This window comes from Mesocricetus auratus, unplaced genomic scaffold (assembly GCF_017639785.1).
Source record: "Mesocricetus auratus isolate SY011 unplaced genomic scaffold, BCM_Maur_2.0 Super-Scaffold_100014, whole genome shotgun sequence".
Taxonomy (NCBI): domain Eukaryota; kingdom Metazoa; phylum Chordata; class Mammalia; order Rodentia; family Cricetidae; genus Mesocricetus; species Mesocricetus auratus.
This window is the reverse complement of record NW_024429197.1, coordinates 23,269,238-23,292,215: the sequence shown is the minus strand read 5'-3', so window position 1 is coordinate 23,292,215 and position 22,978 is coordinate 23,269,238. Positions and strand designations below refer to the sequence as shown.

Below are 22,978 nucleotides of genomic sequence, written 5' to 3'. Positions count from 1 at the left end.
ATGCTTGCTTTGTTCCAGCTCTGGGAAACTAAGCTTTGATTCTGACCACACCACCAGCCACTGGTGCTGCTCCTGTGCTAGAATCTCTTCCTCTAGGGGACACCTGCTTCCTCTCTGCGCCAGCAAAAGCTTTCCTGGTCCCACCTCTGTTCCGTGTTCCCCAAGTGCCCTCTTCCAGCACGGACCACTCACCAATGACACGTGTCAAAGTGTCCTCATCTATGGGTAAATTTTAAATTATTTTATTTCAGTTTGTTTGTTTATACATCCCAACCAAATTTAGTCAGAGTTTCATGGAGCCCAGGAGGATCTCTGACCAGGATGACCTTGAACTTGTGACTCTCCTACCTCCACCTCTCTAGTGCTCGGATTGCAGGCCTATAATACCATGGCCAGTTTATATAGTGCTGGGAATTGAACCCAGGGGTTTGCGCATGCTGAGCTAGTACTGTTAACTGAACTGCATCCCCAGCCTTGAACAACTTAAAAAATATATTTTATTTTTAAAATTATGCATATGTGTGTGTCTGGGGGTGGGGTGTGTGTGTCATGTGAGGTGCCCGTGGAGGCCAGAATAGAGAGTTGTGTCCTCTGGAGTGGGGGATTATAGTGGTGAAGAGTCTGGTATGGATGCTGGGATCCAAACTCAGATCCTCCGGAAAAGTAGTACTTGCTCTTAATAATTGAGCCATCTCTCCAACCCTAGGGCTGCTTTTTAAATTCTTCGCCCCTGGACCAGGTCCCCACAGTGAATGTAGTTCTGAAGTTCTGTTCTAGCACATTCCATCTATCCTACATCAGCTTCCCATTTACCACAGTGACTTTCTTCCTCTTGAGTCACTCCAACCATTCAGCTCTGTTCACTGCAGCTCCTGCTGTCTTTGTGTATCACACCATCAGCTGACCACTCTTAACTGCATACAAGACCCGGTACTGGTACCGTGGAAGACCTCATTTAATACCAGCAACAAGGAGGCATCTAAATCAACCCCGTTTCTCAGAGGAGAAAAACAAGCCAGAGGGGTTAACGATGTGACGAAGGCCACACATCCGTATTGTCAACTACACTGTCATACTAGGTTTGTGTCTTTTTTCGTGGGGAGGGGGTATTCATTTGATTAATTGAAAAAAGAATCCATTTGTTTCCTAAGCACCCGTGGGAGAGACCTCTGAAGACAGTTATGAGCAGTCAACGGGAAAGATAGTCAGAGGCCACACACATCATGGGTGGGGGTAGGGAGAGAAACACCTCCCCCAGCACCAGTCCCAAGGAATCCACCTCATCTGGCTGAAGTTGGAGGGGACTCTGCCTCCCTCCAATTAGCTGGCTATAAGCAGATGATCTGCCAGGGAAGGCTGCCTAGAAGCCAGGAGCGAGAGGGGCATAAGGACCCCCAAGTCCAGCCACCAGCTGGTCTAGGGTGTCACTTCAAGCTGGGCTGGGCTTCAACCAGTCCTGGCAGGGACTATGTTTGGGCAGAGCAAAGACTCTGAGGCGGTGCTGACTCAGAGGTGCAGGGAGACACGCTGGTGAGGAGGCCGGGAAGCAGGAAGGGGAACAAGGGGAAACTGTAATATCATTGGGGTAGAGGTGTGGGCTGGTGGCATATGTGGCCACCCAGCACCCCTTCAGAAGGACGGTGCTATGGGACAGCGCTTCATTTCCTCAGAAGCCCAGTTTTTGCTCTTGGGATTAACTCTCCCCACCTTGGACCAACCATCTGTAAAATGCACACACATACTGCTTCTCAGTGTATTTATTTTTTTCTGAGTACAAGCAGAGAGTAGGGGGTGCTGAACAGGGTGTGAGTAGCTTACATTCTGCTTTTAGTGGAGGATGAGAAGTGGGGTTTGGGTGTGGGGCATGCATGTGGAGGGTTTGGGTGTGTGGGCATATATGTGGAGGGTTTGGGTGTGGACACATATGTGGAGGGTTAGGGTGTGGGCACATACAAGGAGGGTTAGGGTGTGGGCACATACGTGGAGGGTTTGGGTGTGGGGCACATACGTGGAGTTTTGGGGTGCAGGCACATATGTGGAGGAACACAATTAACTGAAAGGACAGATAAGAAGGGTAGCTCTGAGATAAACTGCCAAGAATGGGGACCCCTGTTTCCCTCAGCCCAATGCTTCTTGGATTTTTTCTTTTTTCCTTTGAGTTAAAAGGCTATCTTGACCTGATGGGTGGTGGCGCACGCCTTTAATCCCAGTACTCAGGAGGCAGAGGCAGGCGGATCTCTGTAAATTTGAGGTCAGTCTGGTTTATAGAGCAAGTTCCAGGACAGCCAGGCCTGCACAGAGAAACCCTGTATCGAAAAACAAAGCAAAAAAACTTTCTTGAGACAGCTTGGGTCTGAGGTTAGAAGGGCCCAAAGTCATAAGTGGAAGAGTTTGCTCCGGCCAGCAGAGTCAGGTTCTGGTGGGGCAGCTCAGGCTTCCTCAGCTGTAGCGTCAATGCCAGCATAGGTAAAGTTCTCAAATAGCGACATGTTTACATAGGCCTGTGGAAAGAACAAGTCTTAGTGGAGCAGAAACAGGCAGATCTATGTGAGTTCAAGGCTAGCCTGGTTAACCCAACAAGCTCCAGGCCAACCAAAGCTACACAGTGAGACATTGTTTAAAAAAATCACTTATTCCTCACTTGTAAGGCTGTTGTTGTGATTTGATGATTTGTGTATATAATTGGTCCTTCTCTCCCTCCCTCCCTCTTCCTCTCCTCCTCTTCCCTCCATCCCCTTTCCTTCACCTGTTCTCTTCCCCTTTGCTCCCCATACCCCCTTCCCTGCTGTTTGAGACAGTCTTTCTAAGCCAGGCTGGCCTTGAACTCACTTTGTAGGTAAGAATGACCTTGAATTTGAACTTCCAATCCTGTTTCCATGCTGAGATTACAGGCATGTGCCACCATGTCTTGCCTATGGGGTTCTGGGGATCAAACCCAGGGCCCGTGCATGATAAGCAAGCACTCTAGCAACTGAGCTACACCTCAGGCCATATTTGTTTTGTTTTTGAGATAAGGTCTCACTATGCAGTCCTGGCTAGCTTTGAACTCACTTTGTAGACCAGGCTGGCCTTGAACTCACAGAGATTGAGGATTTGTGCCACCACACCCAGCCTGCCTTTTGAGAGACGAGCGTCTTATGTAGCTCTGGCTGACTTTGAACTCAGTCCTCCTGACTTCATCTCTCAAGATCTGGGTTTATAGACAGGCATCACAGGTACACAGCTTCCTTATTTTATTTTATTTTAATTTTTTTGGTTTTACGAGACAGGGTTTCTCTGTATTGTTTTGGAAGCTGTCGGTCCAGCCCGGCCTCGAACTCACAGAGATCTGCCTGCCTCTGCCTCCCGAGTGCTGGGATTAAAGGCGTGTGCCACCACCGTCCAGCCTCTTCCTTCCTTCTTAAGGTAGCTATTTAAGCAACATTATTTTCATGGTCAGGGGGTGGTGGTGCACACTTTTAATCTGAGCACTCGGGAGGCAGAGGCAGGAGAATTTCTGAGAGTTTGAGGCCAGCCTGGTCTACAGAGTGAGTTTCCAGAGAAACCCTATCTAGGGGGGAGACAACCCCCCAAAAAAGCCCAACAAAAACCCTAGACAAACCTGAAAAACTGTTTTCATGTTTACACGTTTTGCTGTATTTGTTATTTCATTTTTATTTGGTAATTTGTATACTTACATGGTTACCTGATTCAGTTATTGTATTATGCTATGTTTATTCATATGGTTATTGTATCACTAATTCCACTTATTTATTTAGTCCTTTCTGTATCATTTAGCCACTCCTCCATTTGGGTATTTTTTATGGCCCTGGACCAGGAGAGAATGGGTCAATGGCTTGGAAGAAGACAGACTAGTTGTCTGGAATTTAGGGGAGGGATTTGCTGTTGAGAATAAGAAATAACAGTTCTGGAAAGAGTACATATGGGCTTAGTGTCTAAACCCAGCATATGAGGCATCCTAAATCCAGCCCAGCTGTGGTGACAGCCCCAGCTGAGGGAGTTTGGGTGAGGGTGGGAGACAGTAGCCTCATATGTGGCATCTATGAGATGGTGCTCCCATGGGCTTGGAGGGTGCCCATCCCCACCTTGTCCAACCTCTTACCTTCCTGGCTTCTAGCATGCGGCCCAATTGTAGTGCTATCTGGGCAAAGGGAGGTCGCTCATAGGGACGATCCCGCCAGCACTGCCTCATCAGCTCGTACCTGTGCATGAGGGTAGGGGTACTGTAAGGTGAGGGACTGACTGGGGGCCGCTCACAGGTTCGGAACCGAGGCCACCCATCTCAGAGTTGAGTTCCCAGAACTCAAGCAGAACTCACACTTCATCATCACAGTTTCGGGGCTGCTCCATGCGATAGCCCTGAGGCAACTTCTCGTAGAGTTCAGCGCAGGTCATGCCACAGTAGGGCGTGCCTCCTGCAGTGGGTATAAGACTCCCTTAGTCCAGGGCCCCATGGTAAGGAGGGATGCTCTGGAGGACTGAGTGTAGGCTTACCGAGACTCACTATCTCCCAGAGGAGGACCCCGAAGGACCAGCTGAAATGAGAAGGGTGCATTTAGTGACTTGTGGGAGACGCACAGTTTAATCTCTGTATAACCAAGTCATGTAACCATACCAGGTCCCACATGTGTCTTATCTGCTAGCATCTGACCTTGGCCAGCTACTGTCCCTATTCCACTGAAGAGCCTTCATAGCTCCTGATTCCCCAGACTCAACTAATTATAGTAACATTGTGTGTATTTCCCTCTCTGTCTCTGTGTGTGTTCATAGGTAGACAACGGGCCTCTTTAATTGATCTCCACCTTAGTTTTTAGATGGTTTCCTCTCACCGAACCTGGAGTTTGCTGATTCTGATAGACTGGCCAGCAAGGCCCGGGGATCTTCCGGTCTCCTCCCTAGTGCTGAGATTTACAGTACTTGTTGCATATAATCTCATTCTTCTCTTCTCTTCTCTTCTCTTCTCTTCTCTTCTCTTCTCTTCTCTTCTCTTCTCTTCTCTTCTCTTCTCTTCTCTTCTCTTCTCTCCTCCTTTCTCTCTCTCTCTCTCTCTCTCATACACACACACATCAGATAGTTTGCCCACTGAGCCATCTCCACAGTACACCCCCGATACACACAGAACCCAGAAGAGGGTGTTAGGTCCAATGGAATTTGAGTTATAGATGGTTGTGAGCCACCATGTGAGACCTGGGTATCAAATCCAGGTCCTCTGGAAAAACATCCACTGCTCTTAACTATGGAACCATCTCTCCAGCTCTGAATTGAGAATATTGTAAACTGTCATTTCTGTTGAGCACTCACCGTGGTCTGAGCACTGATTAACTAACATAGGTACCAATTATGTAATTTACAACAGCCCTGTGATTCAGGCTTTACTATCCTCATTTTACAGATGGAAACACTGAGGTCTGAAAGGGACCCAAATCCTGGTTCTAAACTCCCATTCTTCTGTGCATGGCAAGAAACTCTGCAGACACACGGCAGGCCTGAGGCCAGGGCAGGGAATTCTAGTGTGGAGGAGAACTCTAGAGAGCCTTGGGAAGAAGCAGAAAGTAGGTGGTGATCAGAGGGGCAGTCAGTGAGAAGATCAGGCCAGTCCAAAGGGCTGAGGGCCGGGACAGAGCAGCTCAGGAGACAGGGCTGAAGGGTTAGCAGGTCAGGTTCAGAGTGAGATGGATGTATCTGGAGATAACGGATGTGTGCTAAGATGGTCATGGTGTGTGGGAAGTGTGCCAAGATGGTCATGGAGTGTGCAGGGTGTGTGTGTGTGTGTGTGTGTGTGTGTGTGTGTGTGTGTGTGTGTGTGGCACACAGGGGTCTGAAGGGTCATGTACTGGTAAGAGCCTCATGTGTCCATGACCTTACCCTTCAGACAGGAAGGTGGGCATGCCCCTTGAGCATTCTTTCTCTTGCTACCCTAGTAACTACCCAGTTTTTCTGGATCTCACTGAGGAACTCCTTGGTCTCTTACACAAAGAAAATCCTAAATACTCCCTACCCCATTTCTACCACTGAAGTCACTTCCAAGATCAAGATCCTTCCAGGTCTTGGAAGCCTCCTAGCTTCCTTGTAAGATAGCAGAAACTTCCAAAGCATCCTCAGAACTCATTGGTTGCACATCTGGAACATGTTGATACCCAAGTCATGCCTTCGGTAACCCAAGGCATTGCTGAGATGCATCTAGGCAATGTCTAAGTATCCTTGGAAGCCAAGCCCTCTGCCCCTTCCTGCCGCTGCCCGTACTCACACATCACTCTTGGTGGTGTAGACGCTATAGTTGAGAGACTCAATGGCCATCCACCGCACAGGGAGACGGCCCTGTGAAGGAAAAGGTCAGAGGGTCAGGATGGAAGAATGGGTTATTAGAGGGGCTTGAGAGGCAGGCCACAGGCAGAGGCCCTAAGTGGGAAAGGCTGAATGAGACTTGCCATCGTCTTCTTCACGTACACTTCCTCCCCCCGAGAAAGGCCAAAGTCTGCAATCTTGGAGGCCAGGTTCTCTCCAACCAGCACATTTCGGGCAGCCAGGTCCCTGTGGATGAACTGCAGGCAATGTCAGAAGTCAGGGAATAGAGGAATGAGGGTCCAGGAGCATGGGGCCAGTAGGAGACCCCAAGTCTTCCCACCCACATATGTCTCAGTCATGGATCACCTGACAAGGGGCTGAGAAAAGCAGTCCTGCCTCTCATGCATTTCTTCCCCTGGCTTGGGCCACAAAGTGCAGATAGTATCCCTCTTTCTGGGACAGGGGAGACTGATTTACTGTCCTCTCCTCCATCCGCTCCCTCTCCTCCTGTTCTTCCTTTTCTCTTCTCCCACCCTCTTCCCTCATCTTTTGAAACAGAGTCTTGCTGTGTAGTCTTGGCTGGCTTGGTACTTATTATGTAGCCTAGGTTGGTCTTGAACTCTTGATCCTCCCACCTCTGTCTTCCAAGAGCTGGGATCCCATCCTAGCTTTCCTCTTTCAATGCCTCTGTCCCATTACCCACAGTCTTGTCCTCTCTCCCCTACTGATGAAAGTCCATAAGTGGCTTCCATGTTCCAGGTTCTCCCCTTAGCCCTCCATCCTCCTCAGACATGTTTGTTTATCAACCCTGATGCCCCTCTCCTTTCAAAGACTCAACATTTTGCTGCCTGCAAAATGCCTGTGTTCAGACTGGAGTGCCCCTCTGGCAGTTGTCCCCTCTTTCATCTCATTTGGAGGCCACCCCACCCTCTTCAGTGGATCTCCACCCCGCCCCTGTTGGAGTCACTGTGCTGAAATGGCAGCCCCCACACTGTCTCCAGCCCAGGCCTGTCTCTTGAGCGCTAGTTTGGTACCTACAACTTGCTTGTTCAACGCCTCCACCAAGGATGTCCCTCAGGGACTTCATATCCAACACCTTCCCTTCTCCCTATCTGCCTCCTGTCCTCGTCTCCCTCCATGCAACATTTATAGTCACTCGGCACCAGGGCCTGAACCTGGGGCCGTGCCCCTCCTTCCCATTACCCATACCTCCCAAACCCGATTAGAGCCTGCTGATTGACGACCTGACTAGTTTGTGCAAAGGCCTCCCCTCTCCCCACTGTCTCCCACCCCACTCACTCACACACACCTGCTTCTCACTTAGGTACTGCATGCCGTTGGCTGCATCGCTGGCAAAGCGCAGCAGCTGCCGGGAGCTGAGGGTGGAGGCTGTCCCGTGCTCTCGAGCAAATGCTGGATCAGTCTCCAGAACCCTGCTCTTTCTCAGGAAATCCAGCAGGTTTCCATAGGGGGCATATTCGATAGCAATATACAAGTAACCTGGCAGGTAAGGAGACACATAGTCTTGGTTCAGATACAGGCCGTGTGTTGTTATGAGCAGTACGCAACCGTAAGTGATGGCCTGTAGCATGCAGGAAAATCTTGTGATGAATGGGGAACCTAGAGATCCCCTCAAGCTACTAATGTGGTACAGGTGATGGCTGATGACAGAGGTCTGGAAGGAAAAAGCCATGAACTAGGGGCTCACCTCTGTTCTCACAGGCCCCCAAGAGGTTGATGATATTGGGGTGGTGTCCTAGTTTGCATAGAACTTCCAGTTCACCTGCAAAGTCTCGATGGTCATTTTCAGAAGCATACTCTGTGTAAAGAAATGAGAATCAACTTTTGCCATGGATAACTCTGGGAGGGGGTCAGTTACTGAGGAGTGGAGCTAGGTAGGGCTGGTGTTTGTGGGGTAAAGGAAGAGAAAGAGGCAGGGGTCACATCCAAGGACCTTTTAGCATCTTGATGGCTGCATTCATCTTGAGTCCATCCTTCTTGATCATGGCCCTGATGACTTGGCCGAAGTTCCCCTCCCCGATGAGGTCCTCAAAGGTGATGTCCTCCCACTCCAGCACAGGGTAACTCAGGGGCTCAGGCTGTGGCTTTGGCCTCCGGGTCAATGTCAAGGTTCCTGAGCTGAACTGCAGAATTGTCTCTTCACCCTTCATGGGATGGGATGAATAAGCAGCTAGTCCACAGAAGAGATGTGTAGGCAAAAGGAAGCTCAAAGAGGCATACAGAGAGAGGGTCCAGTGGTTCGACAGATGGACAGAGCCACACCTACAGAGACAGTGCACAGAATGACAGAGCCTCAGGTGCATTTCGGGTGGACAGATGCCTAAAAAGACAAATACAGAGGCATCAGCCTGGGGGTCTAGTGTGTGGGGTTTGCTGCAAGGTGGAACTCAGGATCGGTCAATGGAACAAAGACATTCTAATATTTAAAAAGAGAATTGCAATGAGATGTAATGGGAAAGAATAAGCTTCCCATTATTGTGCAAACCCCACAACCAGGCTTTATTTATTCACTTACTTACGCCACCGTGGGTGAATTCCTTGAGTGTTTATTACATGGTAGGCCCTTAGCTATAAGGAGCAGGTGGACAGATTTTCTTCTTCACAGTAGGAGAAGCGGAGATGATCTTTGTCCCTCTACTTGGGTCTAGACAGTTCTAATCCCAGGCCAGGACTCAAGGACTCTAACAAAGAGGACTGTCGAGCTCCCTCTACTAAGTAGGGCTGTGCTGGGCAGGGCTGATGTAAGGGAAAGGCAGCAGCTGAACAGGAGTAAGGAATGGCAGCGTGAGAACATGAACAAGGTCCAGGTGGACATGCAGTGAACTTCCTTAGTGAACTGATGCCCGGTTGATGGGTTAGTGCTAGGGGCACAGGTAGCATAGATTCATGTGAAGCATTGCAACTGTGGCATATATTAGAATAAACATGTATGTTCTGTGGCTACATCATACGCAGGTGCATCCATTCAGAGATACACATACACATGAGGGTCTGAGGCTGTGCCAGGGACACATGAATACATACATGGGATGCACATCTGCACCACTACATGAACGTATATGAACATGAATATCTGTTCAGGGACACATAGTGGACATCCATATTTATACGTGAAATGATCCTGTGTATACTGAAGGTTGCAATCTCACTGCCCTGCCTCAGCATCTGGCCCTGCTACTCTCTCCCCGCCTCCCATGGCTTTCTGTGTGCACTGACCTCAGAGGCAAGGTCAACACAGCTCAGACAAAGAAGCCAGTTGAATATCTGGAGTCTGGATGGGACTTTTAAAGGCACAGCAGACACCAGCTTTGAACACTGACTTTCTATACAAGAGTTAGCCCTAGAGAGAGAGAAGTATTTCTTCTTTCCTTTCCGTCATTTTTAGTAATGCTCTGAATTTCTTTTAAATGACCCTAAATAGCAAGAGCCGGAGCGGAAAGGACCAAGGCTAGAGTTCTGATTCTAAGTGACAACAGGGAGATGGGACCGCCAGGATGGGTGGACATGACACGACAGAGCGAGATGTCAGCAGCTCCTTCCCATCTCTTGTCTGCATAGGTCTGGGGGCCAGAGGGCATGGCCTGTAAGAGGACTGAAACCTGAGGAAAGTTTAAAGAGTGAGCCTCTCTCCTCCAGGAGTGTGAGAGAGGCTGCAGGCCTTGCACACTTCTGAAGGGTCAAAGGTTGGCTATGTGAAGGGCAGGATCACACATTGCTGCCCTTCAAGGGGTATGGGTGAGCACAGGTGGAGTTCCCCAAAGGATGTCCTGGAGCCTCCAAGAATATAGGCTGGGGCTGGCATGGTGGCACACACCTTTAATTCCAGCACTCAGGAGGCAGACCGTCTCTGTGAGTTTTAGGCCAGCCTAGTTTACATAGAGAGAGAGACCCTGCCTCAAAAAGAGAAAGAAGAAAAAAGGAAGAAAAGAGTGAAGGCTTGGATGAGAGCTCACAGCCAGTAGGAATCAGAACACTGGCCGCAGATGTGCATAGATAGAGGCTGGTTCCCAAGTAAGGGAGGGCCTATGAGGGTAGAGGCCAGCGTGGGCCCTAGTCGCGATCCAGGCTGATAGTATCCTCGGAGGGTGAGTAAGCGAAGAAGGCAATTCCAGATGGTGGCTTCCAAGCCTGGAATAAGACCTGGTGAAATATGGACGAACTGTCCTTTTTAACTGAGACTGCTAATTATTCAATCATTAATATGAATGAACTCATGAGCTAAGTTCAATTCTAAAAAAAAATGAAAGTTCTATTTTGTACCCTAGAGGGTCACTGACTGTAGCTTTACATTTGTGGCATGAACAGGCATATGCACACCCATACTGACATGCACGTATGTGGGTACAAACACACACAATAGAGAGTATCTTGTACCCAGCGGGTACGGGGCACTGACCGATCCTGACTGGTAGGTGAAAGTGCGTCTCCGATGCAGGCAGCTTCTTCGGATGCACACCAGGGCTAAAAGCGCAGCCAGGATGGTGAGGCAGGTGGCAGAGATGGAGCCCACCACAGCCAGGACCAGCTGCTGACCCAGACCCTCTTCAGCTGCCCGGCTCTCTTGGACTGGGCCCTCGCTCTGCAGCCCTAGACACAATGAAGGACAGATTGTGGAGATGGCCTGGGCCAGGGAACCTAGAGGCCACTGTGGGATCCCAAGGAGGGAGAAGTTGGAGATCCTGGTACCATGCTATGAGGAGGCATCATGGATGACTAGAGTTCGTGGTTTGGGGAAGCAACTAGAATAGTTTCTGAGATAGCCCCAAGGTTGGAGGTAAGGCGGAGGGGCACATGCATCGCACAGTCCCAGGACTGAGGCACCCTGCATGGCCCCTTCTCTCACCATTGCCCAGAGTGGCCTCCTCCACTGTGTTGCTCCAGTCGCCGAGACCCTGCACACTGGCCCGCACACGGAAGAGGTAGCGAGTGCTGGCATTGAGGCCACGGACAATGGTGCTTGTCTCCTCGGGCCTGTCCACATCCATCCACTTCGGGTCTCCTGAGCTCCCGGCCACCTGAATCTCTACAATGTACTTGGATATAGGACCAGATGGAGCCTCAGGATGCTGCCATGTCAGCTGGATCTCAGAGTCTGAGAGGGCCTGGGCGTGGAGGTGCCGGGGAGCTGGAGGCCCTGGGGAGGTAAGAGTGGGAGGAAGGGGCAGGTTGGACGGGGCTGTTTAGCTGTGGGTCCGACGCACTTGCTCTAGCATTGACTCTTAGTGGATCCCAGCATGGGAGTCATGTGTTACCTTCCCCTGGCTGGGCTCACCTCCATCCCCAGATCACCCCCAGCTCCAAGCTGCTTCTTCCCTTGGTCACCTTGCATCCCAAGTCCTCTCCATGTCCTCAGTAGCTTAGGTTCCCCCCGTCCAGCCCTGTTCTTCACACGAACCATAATTTCCTCATCCATCCCCACCCCATGTGCTCTGTGTCCTCCCTGTATTTTCTATCTTCCCCATGCGTCCTGGGTTCTCTCCATGTCCATCCAGCTCTTGTGACCTCCCTTAACCCCTAGCCCATCATTCCCACAGTGGGCCTACCGCTGGGGGGAAGGAGCACATGCGCAGGGGGCGAGGCAGGGCCCAGGAGGGTGCAGTGATACAGTCGCACATCCAGCTGGTAGTGGGTGCCAGGCTCGAGTCCGGTCAGGAGGGCGGTGCGAGCCTGGGGGGATGAGATGTTCTCCCGCCTCTCCTGTCCTCGGGCCCCGTCCCACAGGCGCAGCAGGAAACCATCACCAAACAGTGGCACCGAGGGTAGGGACCAGCTCACTCGTAGCCTGTCAGGACCCTCCACGTGCCAGCCCTCTAGCCATGGCTGCAGCAAAGGCTCTGTGGCCAGAGGTCAGGAGGGGTCAGACTCATCCACTGGATCCTTGGGGACTAAATGGGATAATAACCCCCGGTGGTAGGGCTGGGACAACCTCCAGTGGAAAAGGCAAGGGTTTTGGGGGGTGGACCAAGCAAGACATATTCTGAATGGGCATGGCAGTGAACCCTGCGGGAATAGGAAGGAAAGACTCTTGGTTTCTTACCAGGACAGTCGGTAGTCATAATAGTAGGAGGCCCCCAGGGTCCCTCTCCTCCTTCCCCTGGCCGGCTCAGCTGCACACAGACACTGTATCCTGTCTTTGGCTTCAGGTTCATTAATGTCACATTCTCACTGGGATCCACTGGGGGTGAGGTGTGCCATACACATCACTCGGTCCCAACCGTCTCCCGAAGCCACCATTCCTATTCAGTCCCCTCTTCTTTTTGCACCACCCCTCCCTCCCTTTCTGTTCCTACCCCCTTAAGTCAGTCCCCACTTACCCACAATAGCAGACCAGGCAGTCATGCTGTCCTGGGGCCGGTAGTGCAGGCGGACAGAGGAGATGGGTCCATCTCCACCAAAGGAGACCAATGGGGAGACCACAAGCTGACGGCTCTGCTTGGCCAGGAGCCGAGGAGCAGTCAGAGGCATTGGAGGTACTGTCAAAAAACTGAGAGGAGTCAGGGTCCAGGAAGAAGGGAGCACTCTGGGATCTGGAGATTATATAGTTTGGTGGGAGGACACCAAGTTCAAGAGATGACTGGGACGGCCAAGGTTCAGAGAAGGCAGTTCTGGGACACAAGGACTTGACCATAAGGACATAGGTGTCTCAGAAGATGCTAGGTGAGAGTGTGACATGGCTATACGGAGGCTGGGAAACAGCTGTCTGTCTTTGCAATATTGCATAGAGGGAGGCTGGGATGCAAGACAGGGACCACTTAGGTGTCATGTGCTCTCTTCCCTCCGTTCACCATTCACCAATCTGTTGATTTATTTTAAAGACAAAACATGTCAGTGATGAGGCACCTGCTCCAAACTTGATGCTTGTTATGGGTAACTGCTAATTCTCAAGACCCCTGGGTCATGAATAAAGAAATCAAGGCTCAGAACATTGTATGACTTGCCAAAGGACACACAACGAGGAGAATTTAAATTAGGTGGGTTTGATCAGGCTACCTCAAATCAATCAGTTCTACCCTAAAGTAGTATTTGTGTTTCTGCCTGGTTTCCTCCACAGTTACCACCCCTATTCTGGCCTCAGTTTTTCTCTCTGTTTTTTTTTGAGACAGGGCTTCTCTGTAGCCTTCTCTGTCTTGGAACTCACTCTGTAGATCAGGCTGGCCTTGAACTCACAGAGATCCACCTACCTCTGCCTCCCAGTGCTGGGATTAAAGGCGTGCATTACACCACCTGACTAGATTATTGTATTAATACCTAAACAGGTTCACTGACTTCTTCAAGACTGACTTTCTAGAAAGGCAATGCTAGAAAGTATTAAAGGAAAGAAAGGAGAGTAGGAGGGAAGGAGGGAGTAAAGGAGGGAGGCTGAGGCGTGTAGAAGATGCAGGTCAAGGAGTATCAGGTGGCAAGAGTTTGTCAAGGACAGGTACAGATCAGGGAGAGATGAGTGTCTACTTTGTTACTAAGGAGTCCCCAGTGCCTGTGGTTCATGCAGGGATCTGAGTTCAAGTGAAGCGGTTGGTACACACCTCCACAAACTTCTGCATTGGCTTCTGGACCAGAACCTCACAGAAGATGCCTCACCTCATGGAGGTCCACTATGCAGGGCTGGCATCAGGACAAGGCTCCTAATTGCAGAACACAGTGCTACTGCCAGAGAAGTGTCGGTACCTTGGTACTAGATGTCATTTTAGATAACAGCACGTGCCCTCTATATCGAGCATACCTCTGCCAACCATTGTGCTGACTACTTAAATGCATTATCTAGTTAAGTCCTCCCAAGCAGCCTGGCCCCTTTTACACAGTGGTTTGGAATCCAAGTTGAGTGGAGGGCTGGAGCCAAAGATCTGATAAAAGAATGAGAAGAGAAAAATAGGGCCTGGTGGATGGGGTAGTAGGGACTGGGAAGCAGAAGAAAAAGAGGAGGGGAGGAAGAGGAGAGGAGAGGGAGAAGAGAGATGAAGACAGACAACCGGGGAAGCAGAAGGAGAGCAGGGCCTGGGGTGCTGGAGGGCCTGGGGTGCCGGGCTGCCCAGGTCTATAGTGCCGAAGTGAAGCACTGCCTAATCCATGGAGAGGGTGCTCTGTGCTTTGCTCTGAGTGCTTGGCAATTCTCTCTTTATTTACCCAGCAGACTCTCGTGTAAGTATTCCTTTTGAAGGGCCAAACGGGTTTGCCTATCCACTGTCTCTGTGTGTCCATGTGAGGTGACTCAGATAAGGGAGTAGAATCTCAGAGGTGGGGTTAAAGGGACACTGGGTGCAGTGGTGGGCAGCACATGTATATTCTGGAGGCAGGGCGAGGCTGGGGGATATCCCAAGTTTCTGATGTCTTTTCCAGGCGGTATCTGGAGGGACCAAGCTGGGTTCCAGCGTTAACACTGATTGGCCACCAACCTTCCTTGCTTGGGGCTGAGCTTTGCCCTTTGAAGCCCTTGTCTTTCATGCTAGGATCCCCAGCCTGAGTAGCATCCGGCCCTGCCTACCCTGGGTACCACCCATCCTCCAGAGCCTTAGAACACCACTAACCTTTGACATTGACCTTGAAGCGCCGGCTATCTTGACCACCGGACGTGGATACACGGCATTCCCAGAACCCGCTGTCCCCAGGAGTCAAATGGGGCACCTCAAACTCAGCTGTGGTCCTGTCTGGCTCCACAATGGCCTTGGTAGACTAAGACACAGACAGGGAGACAGTCAATGGAGAATGTATGCTCCATGAAACATGGAACTGACCATTGCTTGAGCACAGATCCAATAACATCCCCTCACAAACTAGCCTACCCCATTTAAGTCATGGCCAGGCCAGTGGGCAGAGCCTGTAAGTTCTGAGGGGGCTAGGGACCCATGGTGAGATAGGGGAGCAGACAGTAGGTTGGGGTGACTGGGGCTGACCAGGAGCATGGTGCCATCTGGCTTGCGGAGTTCCATGCTGCCTCGTACTGGAAAGGGATTCCCTGCAGCTGCACAGTTGATTCGAGGCCTTGTCCCCAAGTTGAACTCCAGCTCAGTGGCCACATTGAGGATCTGGGGGATCCGGTCTAGATAGACAGACAGACAGATAGATAGAAGACAGCCATCCTGAACAATCCCAAGGTAGCTTTGTAACCACCGAAGTGCTCTTTAACCTATGCTCTGAATCTCAGAGAGGGTCCCACTGTCTGCCCTGCCATTGAAAACTGAAATCAGCAAGGTCCTGAATGGTTCCTTCAGGCTCTGGTGTCCCACATCCAGTCAAGTACAGGGTTCACCTCCTCCATTTCTCCCATCACATTCCCTAGAATCTTCTGAGACTCAGAGCAAGCCCCTCATCACCCACCCAACTTAAACAGTTCAGGTTGAATTCTCTTTTCTCTCTGTCTCTCTCTTCCTCTCTTTCCTTCTCTCCTCCCCCCTCTCCTCTTCTCTCTACTCCCCCTCTCTTTCTCACTGTCCTATGCAGTAGCCTAGGCTGCCTGAAAATCACTTTGTATCACAGACTGGCCTTGAACTCCAAACAAGTCTCTTGTCTCAGCCTCCTGAGAGGTGAGATTATAGGTATGAGCCATTATTCCTGCCAACTCATTCTTTTCTGGCCCTTGGCTTCTTCCACCCACAATGAGAGGTTCTTCCTCAAATACAAGTCTGATCATCACACACACCCTTCAACAATTTCTTTCCTTCTCTCTTCTTGGTTTTTCTAGTCAGGGTTTGGAGGTTGTCCTGGAACTAGCTCTTGTGGACCAGGCGGTCTTGAACTCACAGAGATTTGCCTGCCTCTGCCTCCTGAGTGCTGGGATTAAAGGCATGCGCCACCACTGCCCAGCACCCTTCAGCAATTTCTCTTCAGCTCCTCACATTAAGTAGCAACTCTTGGCTTATAGTTAAAGACCCCATTATTTGAGCCTTCTTTTTTTTCTCTCTCTCTCTCTCTCTTGGTTTTTCGAGGCAAGGTTTCTCTGTATTCTTTTGGAGCCTGTTCTAGAACTCACTCTGTAGACCAGCCCGGCCTCGAACTCACAGAGATCTGCCTGTCTCTGCCTCCCGAGTGCTGGGATTAAAGGCGTGAGCCACCAACACCCAGCTACTTGATCCTTTTGACCACTCCCCTAGTCTCCTACTTCTTTGTCCCAGTACACAGCAGGATCTCAACTCCCTGGACTTTCTCCACATCCTTTCCCAAATATCTCTCGTGTCTTCCACATTCAATTTCAGATCTTGACTCCTCTCCAAAAGACTCTCACTGGTCAGGCTCTCCTTTAGATCCTGTGTAACCGAGTCAGCCTTCACAATGTGGGTGCCTGAACTCCCTAAGGGAAGGACTTGGGCACTACTGAAAGAAAGAACAGAGAGATGTGTTTGATGAAGGGCCACCTGTCTTGAGGGGGTCTCAGTGGCATATACCTGATTTCTCACAGTGAACTCCATGCCATCCAGAGGGGCAGACACAGCCGCTGAACCGGTCACAAGTGCCACCATTTTGACACTGGCACTGGAGACGACAATCAGCCCCAAAATGACCAGGGGCACAAGCTAGGAATAGAGGTATAGTTAATGGGTAGGTCAGGCCCAGCAGGGTACAGATGAGGCACAAGCTATCCATCAAGCTGGTGTGGTGGTGGAGGTCACTGGTAGAGAATTGAAGGGCTTATGTTTAGATCAGGGTCATAGTGAAGGGCCTGGCACACTTATGCCCATAGGAGGTGGCTTTGTCCATACCTTCCTGGCACTGGCTTCCCCTCCAGCCAGATCCACAAGAACAGCCATAGGGATCCGGGAGGCAGAAGGTGAGGCCCCGGCAGCCTGCTGTGCCTGGGCACTGTTCCTGGCAACGCTGCCCAAAACGACCCTCTCTGCAGGCTGAAAATAAGATGTTGGTATACAGACTCTGTCGGGCCTCGTACTTCAAGCTTCATTCCCATGGTTTCAGAACCTTCTCCCACTCAGGCAACATCTTCTGCCTAAGTCCTAGTTCTCCTACTTACCCTGCTCACAGCGGGTGCCAGTGAATCCTGGGGGGCACACACATTCGCCATCATGATCGTGACAAACACCTCCATGCAGGCAGCCTGGACAATCCTTGCCACACCCTGGCCCCCAGCGTCCAGCCCCACAGCCTGGAGGAAAGGGTTTTCAGTAGTTGTCCTTCACCTACCTGTCCACAGATGCTGAGGACAATGATAGCCCTGGGGCCCTCATGGATCCTGAGTCCCAAAGGAAGAACACATAAGGTTCACGGCCTCCCACATCACCCATGACCTCTGTTTTCTGCTCCTCACCCCGTACGATGAGCCGAAAGAAGGCACTGCCCAGGGGGCTGGCTTCTAGGTAGGTGGCACTGTAAATGCCACTAGATGGTGGCTGCACATTTTGGAGCTGCAGTTGAAACCGCCCATCATGGGCCTCGTGCCAGTCTAGGGTATGGAAGTAGGATCCTGGGGGGGACACAATTCGGTCAGCATCCTCAGAATCACATGAGAGGCGGGTGTTACCTCCTTCTGCCCTGGTCACACCAATGTGGTCTGTGCAGTGATCAGACTTGGGGAAAGGCAACCACCAGATACAAGTGTCCAAGCCAGGAAGCAGGAGAATATCCTCTTTATGCTCTGGGACTCCCCATAAGTCAAGTCCTCCCCGCCCCTCTCCATCCTCTTCAATTACTGATTCAGCCAGTTTTTCGTGCCTTTTATAGGAGCTCTGCATCCACACTAGCCCTATCTGGCCACCCTCCCATGGACAGCCCCTGAGATGCCTGTATAATAGACCGGTCCATACCCTGCTACTCTTGCAGGCTTTTAGAGCTCTCCCTTGCACCAGGATGAACACCAACTCTTTAGCAATTGTTTCACCAGTTTGCTCTCTCTTTGCTCAGCCCTCCAGTCCCATACCTTACCACACCCTGTCTGACCCCTAACATTCTTGAATTCCTAAATGCTTGCTTGCCTTCTAGAATCATCTGGCATTTCAGACCCTCCTGCCTTTGCTCTTGTCAGCCTTACCTCCTAGAATGCCTTTTCTTTCTCTGATGCTTTTGCTTTTCAGGGCTTTCTCCCAGCCTCTTCATCTAGGACCCACACTGGTAGACAAGGGCTCAACCCCTGCCTAGCTCCCTCTTGTCGTTGCTCAGAACTCTAAACAGGTTCACAGACTCAGCTCTCCCTGACCACTCCTACATTTCCTGGTGGTTGAAAGAAAGCCTTCTGTCTAAGAAAAAGGGTCTTCTCCCTTAGGAGCCAAGTGCCCAAGAGTCAGCCAGCACATTGTGGAACTGAGGCAGGCATTTGGGGGGCTACTCAGGATAAAAAGAGTCCTTCCATGGGGTGGATAAGGACAGGGTAGTGGGCAGAAACAGATCTGAGACCCACATATCTGTGTGGACTTCAGCACATGCCTGCCTTGGGCATCAAGGATCTGAACTAGGCATGTCTTTGAGAGAGGTTAGACTTCCCTTGGCCTGTCCTGGGCACTTGTTATCAGCTGTCTTCTTTCCCATGGGGACCACTGCTCTTCCTTGGCGGACCATGTGACAGCACCTGCTAACTCCCAGGTTAGCTCCGAATAGCTGGCCAATCAAATGCCCCTCACCATTGTTCTTCCATATCACATCCGTCTGTTTGGCCTTGTGCACACGCGCAGAAAGCACGGCCGTGTCACCTTTGTTCACCGTGTGTGTGACCTTGTCTGGAAACAGGTGGGCTGTGGGTGAAAGGTAAGGTCAGCGATTCAGGACCCCAGTCCTCCCTCTGTCTCTCTACCTCCCGGCCGGCCAGACTCACCCCCCGGGCTGTTGTGCACATAGAGGACTCGCGTGCGCCGCGCACTGGCGCCACCCACGCAGGAGAAGACGCCTACCAAGTCCGAGGGCTTGGAGAAGCCACGCAGCGTGACCTGGTGTGAACCATTGCGTGCCAGGTTCAGGGGCTGCCCGGGTGGGAAGGTGCGGACGATGCGGTCATCCTTCTCCAGCAGCAGGGGTGGGCCCCAGGCGTCTGAGCCCCTCCCTGTCCCGGCCTCACCAGACACGCAAGTCAGGAAGAAATGCTGGGGGTCCGTGATGCGCAGGTTGGCCAGCAGCGTCAAGTCCACAGCTGCACCTGGGACCGGACAGCAGTGACTCTAAGGTAGACCAGCCAACTCGCCAGCCCCAGAAGCCCGCAACTCCAAGAGTAACTCTGGTGTTAATGTTTCGCCGTGCCCTCTGAAGACTTCACTTTGTCAGGGATTTCCACCCCGTTCCTTTCCCTTCCCCACATGCCTGCCCTTTGCCCTCGTGTCACTCCCTTCTAAAACATAAACAACAGCACATAACCTTCTCTGGCTCCAGGCAGATTTGGCCCTTGACATCAGGGCTTTCACAGGGAAAGATTGATGCTTCTGTCTCCTTTCCTTTGTCCCTGTCAAGTCACCGCCCTGACTTCTGTCTCAACCGTCTCCACCACAGCTATCCCTAAGCCATTTGCCCGGCCCCACATGGAGGTGCAGGTTAGAAGAGCCACTCAGACTGTAGTGTCATGCAGTCACCCTCCTTGCTGCTTAAATAACTGAGAACTATTGGATTGACTGGGATCGAAAGTAGGCTAGGGACAGAAATGAAGTTGCTAGCCCCACCTAGCCCAGAGAGACACAGACACAGGTGGGTCTAGTCCTGACTGGGGGCACTGGAATTCCCTCCCAGTTGCAGGTATTGGGGTAGAAGGAGCATGGGGGAGGGGAGAGAACAGGAGGGAATTGGGAGAGAGGCTTCACCAGAGGAGAAACTTGAAGGGCTTTAGAAGTTTAGGTCGTGTACATGGGTGAAGAGGAACAAGAGGAGAGAGGTCAGGGGTAGGGAGAGGCCATCCTGCATGCAAACAGCCTGAACAACACATGGAATGAAAAAGGTGGTGTGGGGACATGGGCTGCCCAGGGCTAGTGTAAACTGGAGCATAAAATTTGCCCCCACCGTGGGCAAGACCAAAGAGAAGAGCCTGATTAGCCTGCCTCAGATCTGTTACCCCAGCCCTTCCAAGGCCCCTCCATTCCTGTCCCTTTCCTGCCTGTTAACTGTCAAGTAATCAATTAATTTAAATGCCACTTAGCATATCAGTTAATGGTCTTTGGCAGTCTATTGTAAGTAAAAGAAGCTGGCATTTACTGGCCACCTCGTTGGTACCAAATGCCCTTTCTCTGTGGCCTCCTGGTGTCCTGCAGTGAAGCTGATTTTCTCTGCTGTAATAATTATTCTTGAGCTTTCTTGAACACGTTCATCTACTCCCAGGGTTTCAACCATCACCTCTGAGTCAGTAGCTCTGGTGTGGCTCCAAATTCATTTGCATTCGTGTTTCCTAAGCCTTCACCTCTCCCAAGTTCCTTGACTCAGAGACAACACCCATTACCCAAGACACTAGCTTCAGTGTCATCTTATATTCCCACTGTCATAATAATTAATGTTTATTGGATGTCAATTATTCATTGGGCTCGTTAGTGATGCTCTCTTCCTTCCCCGTCTTACTGTTCTGGGAGGTGGGTGTTATTATTCCCATTTTATTACCAGGAAACAAAAGCTTAGAACTTGCCCACGGTCATGCAGTTAGAAACTGGCAGAGCCAGGTTGTCCTAACAAAATCCTCATTGCTCACTCTCAGTCTGGCACATTTTCCTACTGTAGTCTTCCTATACCTTGCTGGCCACCCCTGTCTCCCCACCACCTTTGTTCAGCCCTTTTCTTTACTTACTTGGACCATTTTAGAAGCCACAGCCTCTTTTCCAACTCATTCTCCAAAGTGATGCCACCAAGACTCAAAAACCCCCTGTGACTCATTTGCCTACCCTGTCCCATGGCTCCCAGGTAACTTCAGGATGATGTGTATCATCTGAGCATCCTTGTGGTTCACACTCGACCTCTCCAGCTACTTTCCCTCCAGAGCCCTTTTCTCCTATGGACTTCCATGCATCCCAAGCTTGCACTTACTACTCGGGTGGCTTCCTCTCTTAAGGAAATCCTTCTTGTTTTCTTGGTCTACTACTGGAGGCGGAGTAACCTGCATCTCTATTGTCAGTGCTCCTCAAGAACTTTATGTCTGTCTGAGGCCCTCATCCCTGGTCTGTGCTCCCCACTAGACTGAATCACTCAAAAGACACCTCTGGCTTCCAACCGATAGGCTGAATGAATCCATCGCCCATTTTCAGAAACCTTCAAGACTTCTGCACACAACCCCATTTAAACAGCAAACATATTCACTCGGGAGGCCAGCATCATTTAATTTCCACTGGATAGGTGTGGGAGTCTCCAGACACCCAGCTAATAGAATGCCATTGGTGCTAAATAAATGTTTGATATTATTATTACTATCATTTTGAGACAGGGTCTGTCTATGTAGACCAGGCTATCCTCAAACCCACAGAGATCCACCTACCTGCCTCTGTCTCCTGAGTGCTGTGATTAAAGTCACTGTGCCCAACTGTCCAATGAATTATTGAATAAGCCCAACAGAGTTACTCCTGAGGTCCAAAACAATGTCTGTCTTCTGCACTCCCCCATACACAGGCAGTGGTTTCTAGCACCTACCTGAGTTTTCTCCACCCTGATCTCATTTTTTTGGTGCATCAAAATCATGATGATGATCGATGACAGAGTTCCTATTTTTCTCTCCAATTTTTAAATTGTATTAAAATACATATACCCTAAAATTTACCCTCAGAACCATTTGTAAACATTCAGCTCAGTGTTAATAAATACATTCATAACACTGTGTAAGCATCGCCACACACTTCCACAGTTCTTTTTGTTTTTGTTTTTGACATAGGGTCTCACTGTGTCTCTATGTGTTTAACATGAAGTTCACTACGTAATCCAGGCTGGCCTTTCAAGTGCTGGCATTAAAGGAGTACACCACTACACCCAACTCCATAACTTCTTTCATCTCATGAAGCTGAAATGCTACACCCATTAAACAATAACTATTTTCCCTCCCCCCAACACATGGCAGCCACCATGTTGTGAGATCCATTGCTATGCTATACTTGGGAGGGCTGGGACTAAGACCTGGAAATCAGGGGTTGGGAAGGCACCCACAGGAGACTTACCAACATGAGAAGCCAAGAAGAGAACGGGGAGCAGAAAAGGGGATCCCCACCAGACCATACTCCAGAGGCTAACCCGGGCCAGCCAAGGCCAGCTGGGCCTGGGGTCAGTTGCTGTGGGTGTGGATGCTCAGTCTGTTCGGCTTAGGCGCCACAGCCCTGGAGAGGAAAAGGAAATGATGGCTGGGGTGGGAGGGGTGGCAGGGGAGATGGGTGGGACGACTTCTCCTGCTTCCCAGCCTGTAGTCCTCTCAAATCCAGCCCCCACAAGCCTGGAGATGGGTGTGTCTTGGAAGTCCCCGAAAAGGGGCTGCTTGAGGTGTGTGGTGACAAGGACAGACCTGGGGATGGTTGGACCGATTTCTCCCATCTCCTCTGTCTCTTCCATCTGTTTTGCTGGAGCACAGGAGACAGGAAAGGGAGGAAGCCAGTGGTTTCCACCTATTGTCTGGAGGCAGGACATTGTTCTGTGGCCTCCCCTCCTCCCAGCGCTCGCGCAAACACACACACACACACACACACACACACACACACACCCCGAGGCTCGAGTGACTCTTTACGCATGTGCTCCAGGACACAGACAGTTACTCCTGATCCTAGAGAGCAGGTCACAGAAGCACAAGCATGAAACAAAAGGG

At 50.8% G+C, this 22,978-nt stretch overlaps 1 protein-coding gene across 1 annotated transcript; it reads right to left on the bottom strand.

Annotated features, from left to right (window-relative positions):
• Window positions 1-1,742: 1,742 nt before the first annotated feature.
• On the bottom strand, window positions 1,743-22,767 carry Tie1 (tyrosine kinase with immunoglobulin like and EGF like domains 1). Its single transcript, XM_040756804.1, has 24 exons — window positions 22,682-22,767; window positions 22,344-22,499; window positions 19,055-19,372; window positions 18,864-18,974; window positions 17,558-17,713; window positions 17,264-17,395; window positions 16,998-17,138; window positions 16,683-16,811; window positions 15,195-15,340; window positions 14,829-14,973; window positions 12,621-12,779; window positions 12,344-12,481; window positions 11,850-12,140; window positions 11,150-11,440; window positions 10,703-10,893; window positions 8,240-8,450; window positions 7,994-8,104; window positions 7,595-7,785; window positions 6,429-6,542; window positions 6,248-6,318; window positions 4,495-4,535; window positions 4,319-4,415; window positions 4,103-4,202; window positions 1,743-2,501 (listed from the first exon to the last, which is right to left on the bottom strand). Exons 2-24 carry the CDS (start codon window positions 22,399-22,401, stop codon window positions 2,430-2,432), a joined length of 3,414 nt encoding a protein of 1,137 aa, XP_040612738.1. The 5' UTR covers window positions 22,402-22,499; window positions 22,682-22,767; the 3' UTR covers window positions 1,743-2,429.
• Between the last annotated feature and the right edge of the window lie 211 nt (window positions 22,768-22,978).

Bases quoted from the DNA above. Each gene is read 5' to 3' on its own strand.
- Tie1 (XM_040756804.1), bottom strand. From the start codon at position 22,401: ATGGTCTGGTGGGGATCCCCTTTTCTGCTCCCCGTTCTCTTCTTGGCT. The intron at 17,139-17,263 runs GTAAGTAGGAGA...TCTTATTTTCAG, and splicing joins TGGCACCCGCTGTGAGCAGG to CCTGCAGAGAGGGTCGTTTT. The intron at 12,780-14,828 runs GTTAGTGGTGTT...GTTTTTTGACAG, and splicing joins CTTCAAGGTCAATGTCAAAG to TACCTCCAATGCCTCTGACT.